Source organism: Doryrhamphus excisus, linkage group LG11 (assembly GCF_037039965.1).
Source record: "Doryrhamphus excisus strain RoL-2023G ecotype Guam linkage group LG11, RoL_Dexc_Guam_v1.1, whole genome shotgun sequence".
NCBI classification, from domain to species: Eukaryota; Metazoa; Chordata; class Actinopteri; order Syngnathiformes; family Syngnathidae; genus Doryrhamphus; species Doryrhamphus excisus.
Genome location: NC_136367.1, coordinates 4,007,971 through 4,030,628, shown reverse-complemented (window position 1 = coordinate 4,030,628; position 22,658 = coordinate 4,007,971). Strand labels below are relative to the sequence as shown.

The 22,658-nt window shown below is 39.4% G+C and overlaps 1 protein-coding gene across 1 annotated transcript in view; it reads left to right on the top strand.

Annotated features, from left to right (window-relative positions):
• The first annotated feature begins 15,024 nt into the window (after positions 1–15,024).
• nrxn3b (neurexin 3b) overlaps positions 15,025–22,658 on the top strand; it is a 294,220-nt gene continuing 286,586 nt past the window's right edge. The window contains exons 1-4 of the mRNA XM_078794519.1: positions 15,025–15,163; positions 15,275–15,373; positions 16,954–17,246; positions 21,405–22,412. Coding sequence (XP_078650645.1) covers positions 21,716–22,412 — 697 coding nt within the window. The 5' untranslated portion in view covers positions 15,025–15,163; positions 15,275–15,373; positions 16,954–17,246; positions 21,405–21,715. The remainder of the gene's footprint in view (positions 15,164–15,274; positions 15,374–16,953; positions 17,247–21,404; positions 22,413–22,658) is intronic.

Below are 22,658 nucleotides of genomic sequence, written 5' to 3'. Positions count from 1 at the left end.
GGGTCAAGCAATGAACGGCAACACAAAATGTTCTTACTTTTCTCTCCACCGGCTCTACCACAAAGTTTCTCATTAAAAATGTTCCCAGACGAGTGTGTTAGTGTAGAGAAAATACATTAAGAGAGTTAATGTGATTTTGGTTGAGCAGATTAGAAATGTCTTTCATGGTCATATTCTAATATTAGTCCGCAGATAAGCCTCAATATGCGTTTCTTTTGCTTTTAACCTCATAACGTCAAGAGAGTACAGTCACTTTTGCTTTAGCTGTTCGGCTCATTTAAAGCTGAGTAATAAAGTGAATGGGTTAGAGGAGTCATGCGTGGCGAGCTAGTGGGGAAACATCGAATGCACCGCGGTCACCGATTGTCCGATCTATACTGAAACATGAACGTACCGCAAGTAGACGGTCGTCAATAACCTCACTGATAATCCGTCCAAACAGACTTCATACTGGCTGTCAACTAGAAGCAAATCCTCAGAGTAAACATGAGCAACCGCTGATCCTCATTCATTCAAATGACCTCTGTGATGCCGCGGCATCGTACCGAGGGGATTCAGATGCCCCAATCACTCTGCATTCTCTTTCTCTCTCCGTCTCTCATTCCCAATCCGAGGGGGATTAGCAACCAAATCAATTAGAAGCTGGAGCTAAGAAGAAACTTGTCCTCCTTCTCACTCTTTGGGGACCGCTTCCATACTGCGCATTGGGTGTTAAGTCTTTGCCAAACGGCGTGAATTACTAAACGACTTGAACCAAACATAAACCACGTATACATGGACCCAAATAGTCCAATTCCATTCGGGTTATTTGCTCAAACAGAAAGAATCTAACCTTTGTATACACCTCATTCCGAAAGAAAAGTACCAATCCGAATGAATATATAATCAGATTCCCAGGGGTGGAATATTCCTTTGCCCAATCCGATAGAGGTATCTTGTACCCGCTCAATCGGAAATCGGAGGCGAGCAATCAACAAGGGACTGCTGCGGAAAGTTTGTTTTTGATTCAAAATAAATTTCAAGACCGGACGAACGAAAAACTGGAAGTATGGAGTTATTCCAACAAGTGAAAGAAAAACTCAAGGAAGTCGGTATTACGTGATGTTGGTGTTTACGCTTTACTGCGTATGCCCCATTGACTATTCTGGTTGATTATAGACAAGAGATTGGAATATTCCATTCCATGGATACCATTGTTTTCGGAAAGGTCATTCGGAAAGATTCCATTCGGAAAGAGGAAAAACTCCTCATGTAAACGTGGCTAGTGAGTTATTCATAAATTATTTATTTCTGTGCAGCCCATTAGCAAATGCGCCATGTACCGGTCCCGATCCCAGGCCTGGCGGTTGGGATTGGAATATTCCTTTCTATTTGTACCATTGCTTTTGGAAAGGTAATTCGGAAAGAGAAACTCATGTAAATGTGGCTACAGAAAAAAAATCGTTTTTTCTTGTCTTGTCCTTCACTTTTCCACTATTCCACGCAGTTTCACCAACTGTCAGTCTTCTAAGTCTCAATGTGAAGACCTTGACCTACCCTTTTGTACACCGGGCGCTCCCCAAACAAAGAAACCGCATCAGAGCTCTACGGGAGCAGGATGAGAGTGCAGCAGACTTGATACACTCAACCCTCTCTTTTGTGCTGTCTCTTCTCCCCAAAGACTCGCTCATCAACTCCGTTGTAGCTCTGTCTTAGATAGTCTTGACTGCAGAGGAAGAAAGGTGAGAAAGTAGGAAGAATATGCGATGGAAGTAACTCTTACTTACCGACTACCATGGATACCTTTGACACCCGGAGCTGACGATATCTGCTATTATGAAGAAAAATAACTGCTGTGTGTGTTTACAAGAAGAACACGATATTTAATGGCAGTCAATAATGGCTGCCTCTGTGATGGAGGCTCTACATCATATTTGGCAGTGACTCAGAACTGTTTGGGTGTGAATCGTGCACGGCTCATATGAACTAAATATAGTACTGTTATGGAAGTGCAAATGAAGAGGAGGCTATCCATTAGGCAAAGTAAAAGTGGTTATCATGCATGCATATATTCCCCCAAGAGTCCTTCATGCATGAGTGGGAGATTTTAATCCACTACAAACAATGACATCTGCAAAAAGAGGTAACGACGATGAGAGCGCATCCATTGTTCCACATCTGCATTCCAGTTTATTCCTTCACTTTGCCACTATTTGTTTTCTCGGATGGTTGCCCACCTGTTTGCATGAGTAATCAATGGTCTAGTCATTAGTCAAATGGAGGGAGATGGGAGGAAGCCACTCAGATAGTGAGAGTGGGTGGGAGGGGACTTTTTAGATCCAAATCAGCTGTTATGAATCACAAGTGCATCGCTGATTCATAGGGCACGTCTTGATTTAGGGCTGGATTGGCGTGATTCAACGACAAATTGGATGCACTAAATCCACGTTTACAAAGATAAACGGTGACAAACGGGAGGTTTGCAGAGAGCTGTGTGCTATTTCTGGATCGTGAATAGGCTTCCAAACGTTGGGTCATTTTTAAATACATGTGTAGACCTTCATGTTTTTCCCCTCCATAAAAAAAAAAACCACAATGTGTACAATTCTAGCTTAAAAAAACATGGATATTGGTATTGTATTAGTCGCCATTATTTACTACTACTACACAGGAAGCTAAATAGCTAGTCAAGGAAAGAAACTTCAATATGTATACTACTATATGTAATAAAAAATTAAAACTTTGAGTGTACAGTAACCCCTTGTTTATCGAGGTTATTTGGTTCCAGACCCGACCGAAGTGAATTCCCGTAAAGTTGGATTTTTTTATTTGTAAATCAAACGTGAAAACCTGTTTTCGAACGATCTATCTATATATCTAGCAAGCTAGCTCTCTAGCTCTACCTGCTGCACGGTGGTCAAGTGGTTAGTGTGCAGACTTCACGGCTCGGCGACCCGAGTGCAATCCCACCCTCGACCATCTCTGTGTGGAGTTTGCATGTTCTCCCGTGCATGCGTGGGTTTTATCTTTTTCTTCATAAAATACAGCAAAAAGGACATAGTTGCCTATAGTGATTAATCATGATTAATTAATTTGAGAATGGTGATTAATTGTATTGACGTTTTTTACAACCCTCGCTGAAACTCAACTCTGAACACGTCACTTCACATATTTACTCTTATTGTGTCTACTAATTGGGTTGAGTGGTTAGCACGCAGGCCTCACGGCTAGGAGACCCGAGTTCAATTCCACCCTCGGCCATCTGTGTGGAGTTTGCATGTTCTCCCGTGCATGCGTGGGTTTTATCTTTTTGTTCTTAAAATACAGCAAAAAAAATTTCCTTTTTTTTTAATCATGATTAATCACCATTGGAAGCTATGTCCTAGTTGCCAATGGTGATTAATCATGATTAATTCATTTGACAATGGTAATTAATTGTATTGACATTTTTTTACAACCCTAGCTGAAACTCAACTCTGAACATGTCACTTCCTGTCCTTCACATAGTTACTCTTATTATGTCTACTAATTGGGTTGAGTGGTTAGCACGCAGGCCTCACGGCTAGGAAACCCGAGTTCAATTCCACCCTCGGCCATCTCTGTGTGGAGTTTGCATGTTCTCTTCGTGCATGCGTGGGTTTTCTCCGGGTACTCCGGTTTCCTCCCACGTTCCAAAAACATGCTAGGTTAATTAGCGACTCCAAATTGTCCATAGGTATGAATGTGAGTGTGAATGGTTGTTTGTCTTATATGTGCCCTGTGATTGGCTGGCCACCAGTCCAGGGTGTACACCGCCTCTCGCTCGAAGACAGCTGGGATAGGCTCCAGCACCCCCCACGACCCTCGTTAGAGTCCTCTAGACATGAAATAGCACCCCTATAGTCATCTTCACACCATTTAAGACATAAATACGATTGAGTTGAGTTACGGTTGCAAGAGTAGGCCTTGTTGGGGATTATCATGCCTGCAATAAAATACTGTAATTGAGTCTGGTGCTTGTGTGTTACATATAGTTACATTACTGACAACGAGTGACCAGTTGAGAATATGACGCATCTTCACAACTCTGATGCTTCAACGCTTTCATAGCTCCTCCTTGGGGTTGAGTGCACATTGCCCCCCCCCCTTTCCCGTTAACATTTTCATTTGAAAATCAGGCAAAGTTTTGGGAAAATTGGAGAAAACAAAGGATATTTTAGTCATGCCTTCTAGGGGATGTAAAGACTTACAGTAACGACGAATTGTGATGCAAGCGTGTTTACATTTTATACGACAGGATGTGTTACATTCCAGGATGAAAATGATCCTGGCAATCTGGTTTCCTGTGCCATACCTTATTTTACATTCCTACTCTTTTTTTCCTACAAACACAAAATCAGCATATCTGTTGCTTCAGGTTGCTTCATAGATGCTTTTTGCAGCAGCGTAATAGCCACGGCCCACAGTGTCCGGTGATATTATATAAGTCTGTCACACACAGGAAAATACATCTTTCCCAAGGATGTCTCTTTCTTTTATTGCTGTGGAGTCAGCGAATGTTACAAAGGGAGAAAGTTCATGGCACATAAGGCAGAGGCTGGGAGCCCTCCCGGGGGAATGCATGTATGCACAGCAATGAAAAATAGCAAGACGACATCACTTGTTCCCCACTGCAGTCTCGGAGGCTTAGCGAATCGCTCTGTTTTCAAAGTCAGCCAACCGCTTCCATATTCATGACCTCTTGTACGGATGTCCAATGCTGTTTCAAGCCATAGACAAACCTTCTGATTAACCCTGTTCTTCACACATTTTTCTTCCTTAACCCTCACCGCGGCTTTATGCCTACATGAATGTTGCTATTCTTTTCCTCTACTTGCGGCTTCCGCAGCCGGGAATCATCCGTCAAAGCAATGAGGAAATAATAGGTGCTCCCTCTCACTCGGCCGAAGTGACTGCTGTGTAGCTTCCATTACAATAGACATGAGTGATGGCCTTGGAGATGGAAGGCAGGCCGTTATGAATGAACTCATCTGGGTGAGGCAGACAGACGGAGGAAGCCTCACAATACTTTAAGACTGGGGAGCAGAGGGATTTGGTTCTCTCTTGATCCGCCGTCATTCCGCGGCTTTCAAACCCCCTCTTGTTTAATTCACAAGGGATCAGGGCGGCATGATTCAGCAAAAAAATAGGAATTATGATTTTTTTTTTTTTTCTCAGAATTGAGATTGTGATTGTCTGGGGTGATTGCTACCCCCTCCCCCCACCACCCCACCCGTCCTCCCCGTCCCCTATCCCAAAACACACACACACAAACACTGTACTCAAGGCCAACTCACACTGGTTTTTGTTTTATTTTAAAAATCAAATACATAAATAATAAAATAATAAATACAAAAAATAATTTGATTAATTTACTAAACATTTTTTTTAATTTAGAAATATTGTTAAAGAAAAAATTAAGCTGATCTTTCCATAGCCAGAGAGGTGATTTTACATGCACACACACATGCATGCACACTCATTGTTCAGGGCCAATTTTAATTATTATTTTTTTACATCTTTATCTTAGCTGTTATTTTTGATTGTAGTTTTTAATTTGTTTAAATTTTTAAAAATATAATTGTATGGTTTTATTTAATTGAATTACTAAAATATAATAAATACAATAATTACAATTGTATTTAATTATTAAACTAACTTTATTAAATAAATATAAAAAATAATATGATAATTATATAATAATTCTACTCCAACTTCAGATCAACATCCCCCCCCAAAATAATAAAATAAATCCAAAATAAACTCATAAAAAAATAATACTAAAAGGTGTTCTTTGCGATGTCCCCTTAAAACAAATTTCTTTCTCAGAATTGAGATTGTGATTGCCCCCCCCCCATCCCAAAACACACACACACGCACAAATACTGTACTCAAGGCCATGTGCCTTTGTTTTAAACAACTCACACTTATTTTGTTTTATTTAAAATAAATAAATAAATAAATAAAAATAATTTGATTAATAATTAATTTAATAAAAAAAATATTTTTTTATTTAGAAATATATTTTATTTTACTTCTTCATTACTCAGCTTAAATTTTTTAACGAAAAAAATAAGCTGATGCTTCCATAGCCAGAGAGGTCATTTTACATGCACACACACATGCATGCACGCTCATTGTTCACGGCCAATTTTTTATTTAATTTTTTATTATTTTACATATTTATCTTAACTGTTATTTGTAGTTTTTAATTTGTTTAAATTTAAAAATATATATTGTATGATTTTATTTCATTGAATTACTAAAATATAATAAATACAATATTTACAGTTGTATTTAATTATAAAATTAACTTCATAAAAACTATTAAATATAAAAATAATATAATAATTCTATTCCAACTTCAGATCAACACCCCCCCCCCCAAAAAAATAAAAAAATAAAAAAATCCAAAATAAACTAATAAAAAAAATAATACTAAAACGTGTTCTTTGCGATGTCCCCTTAAAACAAATAGCCTGCCTGCAGAAACACGGTTGCGGTGGAAACGGAAGAAATGTCCACATGATTTATGTGCCATATGATTTCCAGTCGAATTGCCGCCAGGAAAAAAAAAGGGCATGTTCCGCAGTAATTGTATTGTATGCTGCTTGATAAGCAGACGCTCCCTCGCCAAACAAAAGAAATGCGTCATGCTTTTCAAAAGTCTTTTATCACTTTTATTTCCATTGACAGCTTTCCTTTTCACCCACTCTCCCCGTTGAAGTACTTTGGAGGAGAAAAAGGCGTGTACGCCGCCACTTTTCCGTCTTTCCCGCCTGTTTTTTGTCTTTCACCCACACACAAGTCTTTTTTTCTTGATCCAAAACCTTCAAGGAAGAAGATGGGTGAAATAGGAGTCATATTGATATCGAATTCTGTTTGATGTACACACTGTACCGCTTGCATCCGCTTACATAAATATCAGCCTTTAGGCATCAGGTGTACATAAAGCACATGTGTTTGTTTGCATTTGTTTACGACTGCCGAGCTGCAATGCATCTGGTCTGCATGAATTATTTGTGAGAGGAAACCGTACGCCAAACTCGATGGGTCTCAGACTATGCATTTGTCTCTCCGTGCGTGTGGGCCCCCTCATCACGCAACCATCTGGCCAGAGTCTCAAACACTTAGGTATCACACAGTTGGTCCAGCCAGGTGGCGGAGTATGCGATTGACCAGGTGGCACCGGTGGCTTGCCAAGACCTTTTGGCTGTCTGGATCGGCGCCATCAAATGCAACACGACTAATATTTCATTCACTTTTATGCGCCTTTTTAATTTCCTGGCGCGAAGTCACCTTGGCCGGTTGTCCGTGTTTGTTCAGTGCAGTCGTATTTTCTTGATGATGATCAACTGAGGAGGTCTACTTCTGGCTGAGGAGGAAGTTTTCGAGTGATCTATTAATCTGTTTGTGCTTAATGTCTACCTCTTGATGCAAGATCAGATATTCCTTTACAAGCCCCACAGTGGTGGGGGCGGACGGGGTTCTCATGTCATGGCACCAAAGAGGAAAAATATGGACAAGGTAATGAAATATGAAGTACATCATTATGGCTGTGAGGAAGCGTGACGCAAGTGATAATGCCTACAAAGTGGAACAGTTCAGAATCTGATCAACTTTTTTTTTTTTATGCGCAAGATGCAAAAAGAAGTGATCATGCAACTCTAGTATAGGAGAGAGCAGGTTTGATGCCGTTTTAAGCCAAAAAAAAAAAAAACAACCAACAACCATAAGGTGGCAGGGCATTTTATAAGAACTCTGCATGCATCTCTTCCATTGAAACACATGCACACAATATTCATTCAGGCGGGGTACACCCTGGACTGGTGGCCAGCCAATCATAGGGCACATATAGACAAACAACCATTCACACTCACATTCATACCAATGGACAATTTGGAGTCGCCAATTAACCTAGCATGTTTTTGGAATGTGGAGTACCCGGAGAAAACCCACGCATGCACGGGGAGAACATGCAAACTCCACACAGAGATGGTCGAAAGTGGGATTGAACTTGGGTTTCCTAGCTGTGTGGCCTGCGTGCTAACCACTTGTCCAAATTCCAGTGTATAAACACAAAATTCATCACACAGCAACTGAACACTCAGAAGGTATAAATAGGAAATATATAAACATGTATCAATACAAATTTAAATGCAGTGCGTCTGGGCCCCTGGTATATACGCACACCAGAATTTACTGTACCCAGTAAATCAGGTTCTTTACTAGTTTGTGGAAACAATGGTGCCTTAGCGTATATGGCAAAGGGTTGCACGGGTTATCTAGTTTCCGACTGCATTCCAATGTATTTAAGGTACAAATGTATCATTTTTTTCCCCTTTTTTTGTTTCGAAGTGATATTTTGCTGAACTTACCTGTGTTCTAATGAAAGTCTAATATTTCATTTGGTATATACAATGTCTATTTAGCCCAAGAACACAATAATCTGTGTGCTGTGAAAACCATTAAAAATGGCCGATTTTTGACCGAGATTTAATATCTATTAAAAAAAAAAAAAACGGTGATAAAGTGAATCCATAGAATTTGAACCAAGTGTCCATGGACAACTGCATATAGTAATTAGAAAAGTGCATAGTCAATTTCCGAAGTTTTAACATTGGTTGCTTTTGAATGAATCTGAGGACGATATGGTCAAAGATGATAAAGACGGTAAAAGCAAAATTTACGTTGAAATATCCAAATTCTAACTCAGGGGTCCCCAACCTTTTTGGGGTTTTTTGTGATATGGGTATATTTTTTTATGGGATATTTTTTTTTCATGGACCGGCAATGTGCGGCAGAAAAATACAGCAAATATAAAATAACATATTATTTATTATTATTTAAATAGAGGGCGGCACGGTGGATGAGTGGTTAGCGCGCAGACCTTACAGCTAGGAGACCAGGGTTCAATTCCACCCTCGGCCATCTCTGTGTGGAGTTTGCATGCGTGGGTTTTCTCCGGGTACTCCGGTTTCCTCCCACATTCCAAAAACATGCTAGGTTAATTGGCCACTCCAAATTGTCCATAGGTATGAATGTGAGTGTGAATGGTTGTTTGTCTATATGTGCCCTGTGATTGGCTGGCCACCAGTCCAGGGTGTACGCCGCCTCTCGCCCGAAGACAGCTGGGATAGGCTCCAGCACCCCCGCGACCCTCATGAGGAAAAGCAGTAGAAAATGAATTAATTAATTATTTATATAGATTATTTATTTATTTATAATATTATTTCTGTGCGGCCTGGTAGCAAATGCGCCACGGACTGGTACCGGTCCCCGGCCCGGCGGTTGGGGACCCCTGCTCTAACCAATTATTAATTGGAATTCCCTTATATTTAATGTCGCTGTTGACGATGTTAACTTCTATAACGCATAATTTCTATGATCTGTTGACAAAAAAGCCGGTGCGACCAGAAAGCGCCAAAATAGCGCCAAGATAGCTTTCACAGTACAAAGTGCGAGAGATAAATGCCATGGTTTACCGTGGGAACACTTGCAATTTTGAGTAAAAATGTACACTTTGCTAGATAGACTCCACAAAAGGGCACGGCAGTGCATGTTATATCATGAGAATGATGGCAGTCATCCCAGAAAAGCAGTTTTTCATGGTGTGTTTAGTGATTTATGCACTGTTACTGCACCAGCCTCTTTGGCAATCCTCTATTCACGCTCCAAGGTATGTGCTTTAAAAAAAAAAAAAAAGTAAGGAAAAGAAAGCATTCTGGTTCCCTGCAGTGCAGTCTCCTCGTCCCTCTCAGATGTTGTAGGTGTTAGCACTCCACTCCGTGTGTCAGGATAACCAAGCCTGACAGGTGCTTCTCCTCATTATTCAAATAGGTTCTCACTGTGTGGAAGATCTATTGTGCCTTTACCATGTATCTTATACGCTCGGTTTTTTTACCGTGGGCGGCATTCCGATGACATTTGCAATGGAATATCATCCACCATCATCATAAAGTGAATGTATTGATCTAAATACCGCATTCATCCTGCTTAGCTCACCTTACATGCAACAGCTCCCAAACAACGGGAGACAAATGAATGTCCATTAAGGTGGTTAGACGGGTCTGGCCAGGAATTGACTTCTCACAGATGCCCTTGATAGTGTAATCACTTTGACCCCCCCTAATGGCCTCTTCAGTGACGTACAGACTGCTGGGATTTGAGGTAAAGGAAGCAGCGTTCCATCCAATCAGCATCATCGTGTGCGAGAGAGAAAAAGACGTGTCACGTCTTGAGTCACGTGGGACTCAGTAGAGACAGGTAGAGAATAGTCCAAATTTCATTTATGACCCCGAAAGGTCAAAGGTTACATTACATACGTCAGAGGGTGATATTTCATAGCTCATTAATAAATCACGACCCCATGACTGGAAATCATAAACGGACCTGGAAATCACGAGTTGACCTCGAAGTTATCTTTCATAATTCATAAATCAGCCCCTTATACTTATATATACTTATACTTGTTTGACCCACTTTCTTATGTACTTTTAAAAATATCAATTATGGATGTCCGATATTTGGCTTAATTTCTGATTCCGATGTTAACTGATACCAATATGTTTAATATCACATATCTCCATTTGTTATTATTATTATTATTATTATTATGCATTCATTCATTTTCTACCGCTTATCCTCACGAGGGTCGCGGGGGTGCTGGAGCCTATCCCAGCTGTCTTCAGACGAGAGGCGGGGTACACCCTGGACTGGTGGCCAGCCAATCACAGGGCACATATAGACAAACAACCATGACATTATTATTATTACTGGAATTTCTCCTGGAGATTAATAAAGATTCATTCTTGGTGATTAATAAAGTATCGATCTGCAAATTTAACCAAGTTACTGGATATGTTAACACAATCACAGAAATCTGCAAACCAACAAACAAAACAAAACAATGGATCTTCGTATAGTCGCGATTCGGTATTTGCGACGACACAAATTTGCTGATTAAAAAAAATAATAATAATAATAATTACTTTTTTTTTAAACCTTATTTACCATAAGTTGTATCACGGGGGTTATGTGGGTATCAAATACAGACTTGTACACACTAATATACAAACAAATGTATAACCCGCAAGGCATGCTGGGAAGCCCATATGCACACTTCCACAACTGGACATTACCCAGCATGCCTTGTAGGTTATAACTTAGGGGAAAATAATATTATTTGCATTAATATTATTATGTAAACATTTATTTGGATATCTGTGTGATGCAATTACACATCTTATTCATTTTTGGTTGCACTGTGAGCGAAGGAAATGACTTGTTTGGTTAAAAAAATTGACTTTTTTATGGGCGTTTCAATGACTTGCAGTTTTTCGCCATTCATTTGTGGTGTAAGAAGGCAATAGTGGGTATAAAGTGTATGTATAAACATGTTTGTGTGGAACCTAAAGTTGATATTTTTCCTATTATGTGAAATCCACAGCAACACAAACGGACACAGATGAGTTGCTGTGTTTGAATCATTAGGTTTGTTTTCATTTAATAACCATAACAATGTTGACAAACGCATTAAGCGGTGATCTTATTTTACTGTGCATTGTACATATCCTCCTTCTCATGATGATTTAAGCGTGTGTCTTTTTTTTTTTTTCCCCATCCAAATTGGATAATGCTCTCATATTTGGTGTCACCCACTCAGCATCAGCATCAGCAGCCTGTGGATTTGTCTGGCAAATTGTGGATATTTTTGGAATATTCTTGCAGAACCGTTGAGCAATGAATTGCACTTTATTGTGTGTATAAGCAAGGAAAATAAGCCAGAATGGAAAATATGGCCTCCCCCGGCCGTTGCTTTTCACGCTTGAGAAGCAGCATCATGAGTAGTGAGTAAACCTGACAGATCGCTTTAAGCTTCACTCCCCCTAGTTACCGTTGCTATGCATTCCAAACTTTTATTGCAATGCTAACGTTTACCAATATAGGTAAATCAGTTCCATAGACTGGAGCTGGAAACATGCAACAAAATATTGTAGATTCTAAAGGAAGGCTTTCAAAGAAGGACGTTGCAGGTCACAGTAATACAGTCAATGACACTCAATAGCCGCATTTTGAATTTATTTTTCCAACCAGGGTGCAGACAAATAGAAATGTCTATCCTGATTGTGTGCGTCTTTTAGCAAGCGGTATGGTCCAGTCGCTTTAAGACGTTTATGCCAAATCTGCCAGAATGGTAATGGTTTAATTTCATTTGAACATGCATCAGATTACAATTGAATGCATCACATAATCAGTTCACAGTTCCACATGTCCAAAAGGAGTAGGAAGAAGCAAAGCTTATTAAATCCTACCCCTCCATCTGGTACTTTTACAATCAGTAACTGTTACATTTGTTCACTTCCTGCTTTCCTAATATCATTTGAATTATTATTTTTTTATTTTTTGTTTTGTATTTTTTAGTTTTATTTAATTTTATTATTATTTTTTTTTTTTGACTTTGTGAATCAACCGAGCTTACCGGATAGCATTCCATTAACAACACTCAGACCGGACATGGTCGTGATGTCCTGGGCTAGCAAGCTAGCGGTGCTACTAAGTGGGGAGCCTGTTGCGAAACCATCAAAGTGGGTTTGCCGGCGCTTTGCAGGTCGGTCTGTATATCGAGTCCTGGGATTCTATAGGGATCTGAATGCATGAAAGACGTCATGAAGGTTGCTGACAAGGCTTTACTCTAGTTGAGTAGGGGAGCTGCGTAGTAGAGTGTTCTCCATGGACCCATTCGGGGTCTGACCGGGTGAGGGCGTCTGATCCAAGACCCGAAAGACCCTACTGAATATGTTTTTTGTTTTTTTTTTATCATTTGATCATATGATGGCAAACTACCTTTTTGTCTGAACATTTTACCCCTTGTGCAATCAGTTTTGAAAAATGGTATGGTCCAGATATCATATTATGCGCTCCCTGGCGCATAATAATAATTAATAATGCAAACCAACCTCAATCAAATTGATTGTTTTTTTTTCTTTTTTCACAGCAAGCAGCCTACCATGCATTGTCATGACTTTTCCAATATGACAACAAACTAACTTTAGGGTTGCCGATATGAAACGGAATGCAACACATTATAATACAATTATTAAATCATCATTTTTGTCATGCTGATGAGAGGAGCTCTCAAATTACTTTCCATGCGGTATGAACATACTCTGATTAATGCATGCATTGCATCAAAGCATGGAAAATACAATGTGAATATTGCAGCGGTTGTGGCAGCGGGAAATTTGTTTCTTGATTGCGGAACAAGTACACAGGGTTTTTTCTTCAAGTGAAGTTTGTGTGGAATTCAGTTTGAAGCAAATATCAAAGGATTATGATTCATTTATCAAATCTTTTAGTGGCAAGAAAAGGAGGACGGAAAGCTCCAGTCTAGGTCTGCCTGGGACGGTTATTGTGTTTGATCTAAGTCATTTATTTGCAGTAAGAAAGTCTTTTATTTGCTGTTGTGTGTCAGGGTTGTGAAGGTCTTTGTGTGTCGCTGCGAGTGTGACATTTGCTTTCCATGGGATGTTCTTCTTTGTCTGGACTTTCTCATCGGCCTTGCTGCTGCTCCTCAGGGACAGCTGTTGGTCTTTTAATCATTGCTCTGCTTTAATTAGGCCTTAAAACATAATTAATATGTGGTGATGTATGATGGAAATGCCAGTATACAGGTCCATCCATCCATCCATCCATTTTCTATACCGCTTATTCTCACAGACAATCTAGACAAACAACCATTCACACTCACATTCATACCTATAGACAATTTAACCGAGCATGTTTTTGTAATGTAGGAGAAAACTGGATAAAACCCGGGGAGAACATGCAAACTCCACACAGCAGGGGATCGAACCCGGATCTCTTGGCTGTGTGGCCTGCACGCTAACCACTAACCACCCACCATGCAGCCCGTGACGAATGTGATAAGCAAAATTCAACTTCAATTTTGACAAACCCAAAATTCACTTTACCAATTACTTTACATTATTAAGGAACATTCCATGTTCAGGGATTCACAATTCAACAACTCTGAAAAGATGTTAAAAAATTGGGTTCGCTCACAAAAATTAATTTCCATCATGGAGGCGTTGTTCCTTTCATCTGTAACTAAATTCTGAGTCTTATTTGTGTCTTAAATGGTGTGAAGATAACTATAGGGGTGTTATTTCATGTCTACAGGACTCTAATGTTTTATACTATATATATAGTGGGCGGTTGGGTTTTCGACCTTCAAAATAAATAAACGCGGATGATGAAGATGACTATAGGGGTGTTATTTAATGTCTACAGGACTCTAATGTTATACTATATATATATATATATATATATATATATATATATATATATATATATATAGTGGGCGGTTGGGTTTTCGACCTTCAAAATAAATAAACACGGATGATGATGACTATAGGGGTGTTATTTAATGTCTACAGGACTCTAATGTTATACTATATATATATATATGTATATGTATATGTATATGTATATGTATATATATGTATATGTATATGTATAGTGGGCGGTTGGGTTTTCGACCTTCAAACTAAATAAATATTTATTTATTAATAAATATTTAATTAATTAATAAATATATATACATTTATTTTATAACAAATAAATGAATGAATAAATAAATAAAAAATATATATTTATTTATTTTGAAGGTCGAAAACCCAACCGCCCACTGTGATGCAACAATGTTATTTTACTGATATATTTTTATTTTTAAAGGCCTGACTTAAGCAGACGCTGTCATGTTCTCATGCACTCAAAGTACGCAAAGTATTTTAATTCGGGGGGGGGGGCAATCCACACAAATGTGAGTCCAATGCAAATGCAGCAAATCCACACAGCAACAATCAGTTGGCTGGCAGAGCGTCCCAGCTAAACTAACCAACAGGTAGGCAAAAAGTCCAACCATGAAATTACATGAATGCCAGGAAAGAAGGGTAAACTAGTGGAAAAGCTTCGAAGGTATTTTATGCACTAAAAACAAAATGTATGAATATTTCTGTTGATTCAGGCACCAAAAGTATTCACAGATCCAGGGAAGGTCATTTAAGCGTGTTCATACCTTCCCCGAGCCACAGTGACTCGTCCCTTCTGTGCCTCCAGCTATTTCTCAAAGCATCAGTGAGAATTTGAAGCAAAGCCAGAGAAAGTGAGTAACTGCACCAGCCTATTTAGCACCTTCCAGTTAGCTTCCATTGTTTTCTTTGGTTGTTGCTTTGTTTCTGTGCATCTTTTAACCTGTTCTTCTGCCCACGTGCAGCATGTGAAAGACGTGAAAGATGCAGCGTGTTTACTCGGGAGTCGCAGTTCAAGTCAAACGGCATCATTTCAGAATTCAGATTGTACCACTCGCTTGAAGGTGTGAGCTGTTTTTAAATCTCTAACTATAAAATTTGATCCACCAAAGAACGCTCTGTCATTTGGATTGTTTCTACTTCCTGTATTTCTTCACATTTGTTTGCTCCGCTAGTTCTTCAGTTCAGTTATATAACAACAAGATGAGCGAGTCAACACTTTGTTTTTCATTATAACGATGGGGAGGTTGGCGCTTACCTGTAGCGAATGTGCAAAAATAACACTCATCTTTCTTTGTTTTTTTTCATTTTTTTCACTCCTGAGTAGTTCAGTGATGCAAGTTTAGTTTTACAACAAATATTTTATTTCCCGAATGTTTCCTTGTAATAGATGAATATTTTCAAAACAATCATATATCACCTCGTACTTTGGTACGTGACAAAGTAATTAAAAAATTAAAAAAAAAAGCCTTAAACCATATTAGGAAAGCAGGAAGTGAACAAATGTAACAGTTACTGATTGTAAAAGTACCAGATGGAGGGGTAGGATTTAATAAGCTTTGCTTCTTCCTACTCCTTTTGGACATGTGGAACTGATTATGTGATGCATTCAATTGTAATCTGATGCATGTTCAAATGAAATTTTACCATTAGCATTACCATTCTCATTCGGAGACCTGCAAAGCATCTAAAAATATTGCAATTTGCACGCAAAAAAATCAAGGCCATCCAGTTCTTTGATTTACACCATAAATATTCTGACTCTTTTGAATGCTAACATAGCGTAATAATGCTAACTGTTTGGGTAAGGAGTGTGACTATTGTGCTATTTGAATATATATTTTTTCAAAATTTTTGACTAAATATTTTGTATTGTGTTATATATTACCTGGATTCCCTTCTCAAGGTTTCTTTTGGGGTTCAAATGGGGTTTGAGTTTTTCCTTGCCGGGATGGGTGTTGGGTGATTGTTGCCAGATTGCTGTTGTGATTAAGGGCCATATAAATAAACTAGACTTAACTTGACTTGACTTGAATTGACATGACCTTCCAGTTTTTGAATTACTTGCTCCACATCCTCAGCCACTGCCACCCAAGTCAAGCCAAGAGACCCCAGTTTGATTCCACCACAAATTGTACGAGTGTGGTCACACAATCCGATATCTTGGTCTCAATGCTGAAGATAATTTGTTTGTTTTCAGCTAACAAGCTAAAAAGTCAATGAGATTTATTGATGCTCCCATTATGTCAGATAATTAACTCCATCAAAGAGCTAGTGACTATGCAGAAGCATAATGCAGGCTTTAGAAAGCAGGAACATCATGCAACATTCATAATTCCGTCATGGGTTCAGCATCCTGAACAGCATCCTGACCCTGCCTGGGAGCTGTCCAAGGTCCTGTATAATGCTCACATCCTTGCAACTCTCAATACACTCATTCTAACAATGCACTTTGCAATCCGAACGAGAAGCTGCCCCTGAGGAGATGGACACACAATTTACTACATTATTAGCCTTTGGGTGTACAAATATACAATAAAATACTGTTATAATCTACAAAAATAAACGTTTAGAAGGTATTTCAAAGCGTTCCTGTGTTGTGTATGTGTCTCAAGTGCCGGTCTTGCTGCTCTTGGTTTTGTAGAAGCTGGACCAGAACGGAACCGTGCATGCGAGAGATCCAAGGGCCCATCATGCGCTGAGAGAGATGCGCGCTCAGCTGAGACGGGAGGAGGAGGGGGGAGGAAGAGGAGGGAGAGGACCGCTGCCTTCATCGCTCTCACTTGGTCATGATAACCTTCACGCCAGCATCATCAGCATCTCTCTAATCCAAATCCTAACCCTTTTTTCTCCCCCCATGGAGTTTTAAACCTGGATTGTTTGAAATTTTACGCAATTTTACGCACGCTCCGTCCGCCCACAGCCACCACTATCAAGGTAAGAACGCATAAAAACCGGGTTATGTATTTCATAACATATTCTAATGCAGTGCCACGGTACGCCGTGAAGTTTGTGTTTGTGCATTTTTAATTCGGCGCATAAAAATCAACCGATTTTGGGTTGATTCGTTACCTTTCAACGACACACGCGTCCAACGCATCCAACCTGCACGTAAATGTCACATTTCAATGCAAATGTCACCTTCCACGAGTGGATTTATGACATTTTAAAGTGAGCGAGTGAGTGTCGAGGTGGAAAGTTTCTGCACGCTGACGCCGGTCTCTCCATGAGCAAGTATACACACAAGCAAGGGACTCGGATTTTCCATCAAAACGAACCAAACACGCAAGCATGGAAGTCCGAAATTCACATATTTGACCGCCGTCGTGCTTGCAAAATGTCGTTCTCGGATTTGGTGATAGTGGGCTGCAGATTACACCCAGCATCGCCTCCTTGTCACCGTTTTTCCTTACATATCAAATGTGCGTGGAGAAATGCACGCCTGTAAGTTTGTGCTCTTTTGCATTTTTTTTGGGGGGGCAGCATTTTTATTCTTGGCTTTAAAGTGACCTCATGCATTCTTATCACTCGTCCCAGATTGAATATAGTGTATATTTTAAACATTTCTTATGTATAGTAGCCATTTATCCTGCTAATTGGTACATTTTTTATTATTGATTTAATTTTTTTTATTTATTTACTGTATTCATTATTTATTTATTATTTAATAAATACAAATATATAATAAACACAAATAAATATAATAAATGAATATATTTTATTATATTCTATTAAATTATTCTATTAAATAAATCTTAAATTATTCTATTAAATAATTATGTATTATTTTTTAAATTTAAATTATTTTTTAAATTTAAATTATTTTAAATTAATTTATTTTTGTGCCATTCTCACATAATACCGGTACTCACTGGCCAAAATATTAATTGCATATGTCTATTAATATCCAATACAAGATAATGTCATATATAATACCATACTGAAACATTCATTCATTCATTCATTTTCTACCATTTATCCTCACGAGGGTCGAGAAAGGTGCTGGAGCCTATCCCAGCTGTCTTTTTGCGAGAGGTGGGGTACACCCTGGACTTACGCCAGCCAATCACAGGGCACATATAGACAAAAAACCATTCCCACTCACATAATACTGAAACATGTTTCTAATATTTTAGTGTCCTAATTTGGGTAAAATATTAAAAATGTATCCTGGTATGATGCAATAAAGCTCATACATCATACTAAGAAACAGAAAATGTAACACAGCTATAGAAATGACCTTACTGGTGTGCTTTGTGCCCACTAAAGCCCCCTGGTGGCCCTTAGCTGGACCTTTAGTATGTTTTACCAGTAGTAGTAAACCGAGGGATTAACCAGTGCCTTCTGGCCAAAGCTTGTGATAGACAGGGAAGGGGAGGGGCCGGCACATTGGTTGGGATGAGAGGTCTCCAGTGCATGATGAGGTCTTGGTTGTTATACAAAACATGTCAATAAATCTGCAGCATCGAAGCTGGATGCATCAATGCATCATTTATGGTCAGTTAGTGAGGGTATCCCATGCAGAGCGTCTCATGTGCTCCACTATTTAATAATTCAGCCGCGATGTATCCTGGAAAAAAGATGGTTATCCAAACATAACAGTCAAAATTGTTACCTCATGCTATACTAAGTTTTTTTTTGTTTTTTTTTTTTGGAAATGGCACAGCTTTTTAGTTTTTGAGCTGCTCGGGATGCTGTCAGGCGTATGTTTGGCTGAAGGTCATATATCAGAGCAGGCCTGTGGGGAGAAAGTGTCAGTGAAATAGTCGCTGTGAAATTTATGTCACCACGTAAGGCTCATTTAACTTCCCCTGGAGGACAGCTTTACAAAAATATCTTGCATTAGAGAGAGCAGGGTGTGGACCTTTTTCGGAATGAGCCACCACGGGCTGATTTTGAAAGGTTGCAGTTGGGGTTAAAAGTAAGATATTTCTAGTGCTAGAACATACGAGCGTTGTTTGCCACCCTGTCAAATAGGACATCCGATGCCTCGGCGAGACACACAATAAGTCATTAATTGAATAGAGCCTATTTTCATAGCAGAGTGGCATCTCAGGTTTCATGGGTGTATTATTTGTTTTCCTATGGAAGAGACAAAGACTGCTTGGATTGACGCAGCTGTGTTTAGTGTTATTTCCACCGTGCGGAACCTTCTAACCTCTGTTGTCTCAGCAAGTGAGTTTTAAGGCAAAAAAAAAAAAAAATGTTACCAGGGAGACGTCATGCACAAAGATACACAGACAGTGCATTAGCATAGGTATCACTTACTGGAATTCAATAGCTCGCAGGAAGATTAACTATTCAGAGCAGGTGGTTAAAGGGTCTATTGTGTTGCATAGTCACCATTGGACACAGCGATCGCTTCCCTGCCAAAGCGATTGGAAAAGGCAGGGTGCATGCATTTCAGTTTTGGGGAATCATCTGCGGGTGAAGCAAGGACAGCGGTGATATTCCATCACCTTGCAGTACCATCTGTAATGACAATAACAGTGACTACATGTGCACTGACAGAACATTCCCCAAAATGTCAATAGTGATGAGATTTGAATATAAAGTGGTGCCATCCGAAAATCTGCCGTGAATGGCTGTTTATGTTTGTAATCCCTCAAAGACATGCAAATGAAAGTGGCAGCATATAATTAGTCATATTTATCAGGATTCCAGCAAGCCTTTAGTGATAGTATGCAAATGGTTTCGGCTAAATGGATTGTCATTTAGTTACCTTGATGCTTTTTACCCACATGGGAGTTTTAAATGTTGTTAGAAAGTCATTTCACCGTTATATGCAATATAAATATTGCTATATTTTGAACAAAAGTTTCCTAAAGTTAATACCAGATCCTTTTGTATATCAAATAGCAGATACATATGTTGATTTGTGGCCGCCACAAATACCAAATTATCCGGACTATAAGTTGCACTTTTTTTCAAAGGTTGGCTGTTCCTGCGACTTATACCCCAGAGCGACTTATTCATGAAAAACAAGCAAAAAAAAAAAAAAAAAAAAAAAAAAAATATATATATATATATATATATATATATACACACACTGTATTTTCTGGACTTATTCATGAGAAAAAATAAACATATATATATATATATATACCGTATTTTCCCGACTATAAGTCACACTCTTTTTACATAGGTTGGCTGTTCCTGCAACTTATACTCCAGAGCGACGTATTAATGAAAAAATATATAATTTGACAGACAGCCACAACCATATTACACCTATTCAGCCTGTTCTCAATTCATTTATTGACGTTAGAACTGGACTTACTGATGTAATGTCTGTTTTGGTCAAGTAGTTTGTAAAATAAATTACCCATAAACAATACAACTTATACTCCAGTATAACTTATGTAATGTTTTTTTGTACCTAATTATGTATTTTTTGGCCTTGTGCGATTTATACACCATTTATACACACCATTCATAGTCCAGAAAATACAGTATATTTGGCACTACCCATTTGCCCCCCAAAAACAGCCAGTTAACACACCTCATATGCACCCAGAAGATGTCACCGGAGGGGTCGGTGTTGCCAATATGGTGACATGGTCGCTGTATTTAGCTAGTAATGCAAAATAATGAACAGATGGCTCAGTTGAAAACCTTGAAAAATGTCAGCAACGCTGGAAAAAACAGTGCAAAACATTTATTCTTATTTATTTAAACATTTATTCTGAACAGCACCTGTCACTTTTATTTATATTCTTATTTCTTTTTTTTTCTCTTTTTTTATTTTAACTTTCTACAAAATGCACCGTGGAGTTGCACTCAAATTTCATTGTATGCAATACAATGACAATAAAGGCGATTCTGATTCTGAACATCTTCAATGAGAATTGAACTTCACTTCTTGGTATAAATGCAGAAATCTCAAAAGAAGTGACCAAATGACCAAAATGACTTGATAGTAGAGCGGTTTCTGTTATCAGCGGTATGGCAGTATAAGGAAAAACCCCATTCCTAATCTACGTAGGTCTTGAGGGAAAAAGTTTGGAAAACCTTTCCCAACATTGTAATCATATATTCCAACGGTATTGGGTAGTATTGTCACCATTGTAACAGTCCATTGTCTTTGCATTGCAGTTCTGTTGAAAGCCTCGTCCGACACTGGAGATTGAACCATGGGTCACGGACCGTCAGTGTTGTCAGCTATGTGCTTCAATCCAGGAAGTCGGCTCAAAGAAAACTCCCAGGCTGCACTTCTCAATCACTGACAGAAACACTTGAAGGATCCCCTTCGTTGTCGCCATCTCACTTGATATTGACTATAATATGCTAGAATATAATATCCAGTGGATACGTGTTAGAAAACAGTGCTAATCAAATGATTTTGTCACTTTGAGAACCTTTATCCGCTTCCAATCGCCTCTTGGTGCTTTCTGTTATCCCCGAAAATGAATCCTCCCAGCCTCCGTCGGCAAGTCGTCCTGCTGCTAAGTACTGTGCTGGGCCTGAGTGCGTGTTTAGAGTTCACTGGCTCACAAGGTCAATGGGCTCGGTACCTGCGCTGGGATGCCAGCACCAGAAGTGACCTGACCTTTCAGTTCAAGACATCCCAATCAGAAGGCGTCATGATGTACTTTGACGACGGCGGATATTGCGACTTTTTACTCCTCACCATGTCCAGGGGGAGGATGCAGCTTCTCTTCAGCATCGACTGCGCCGAAACCAGCATCACGTCCGACAAGATGGTCAACGACAGCCGCTGGCATTTTGCCGCCATCAACAGGCATAATTTGCGGACCGGCTTGGCAGTGGACGGCCTGACTAAGACGGCAGAGGTGCGTCCTCAGCGGCAGTTCATGAAAATCGTGAGCGACCTCTTCCTCGGGGGGTTGCCGGGGGACATACGCACATCTGCTATCACCCTGCCCTCTGTTCGTGAGCTTGCACCATTTAAGGGGATCATCACGGACCTCAGTTATGGGAGTAAGCTGCCCACGCTCGTCAACAGTCAGAAAGTACGCTTGGAAATGTTGGGCCTTTGCACCGACAACCCGTGTGAGAATGGTGGGATCTGCTCGCTAGCTGATGGAGAACCCTACTGTGACTGCTCCAGAACTGGATTTGTAGGCCGATACTGCACTGAAGGTAAGACAACTCTCTTTGTCAATCATTTCTCTAATGCAGTTTTTCATCCAAAAAGGAACTACGGTTCATGTTTCAGGCAGCAAGGAATATTGTGTGAAAGGGTTTCATGGTCAAACTGTGACCAACCAACTAAAAAAAAAAAAAAAAAAAAAAAAAAAAAAGCAGACAAGATCCTCGCTTTTCACTGGGGTTATTTTCTGGCATGACCAGCCAATGATAAAAACCCACAGGTAATTGAGAAGGGCT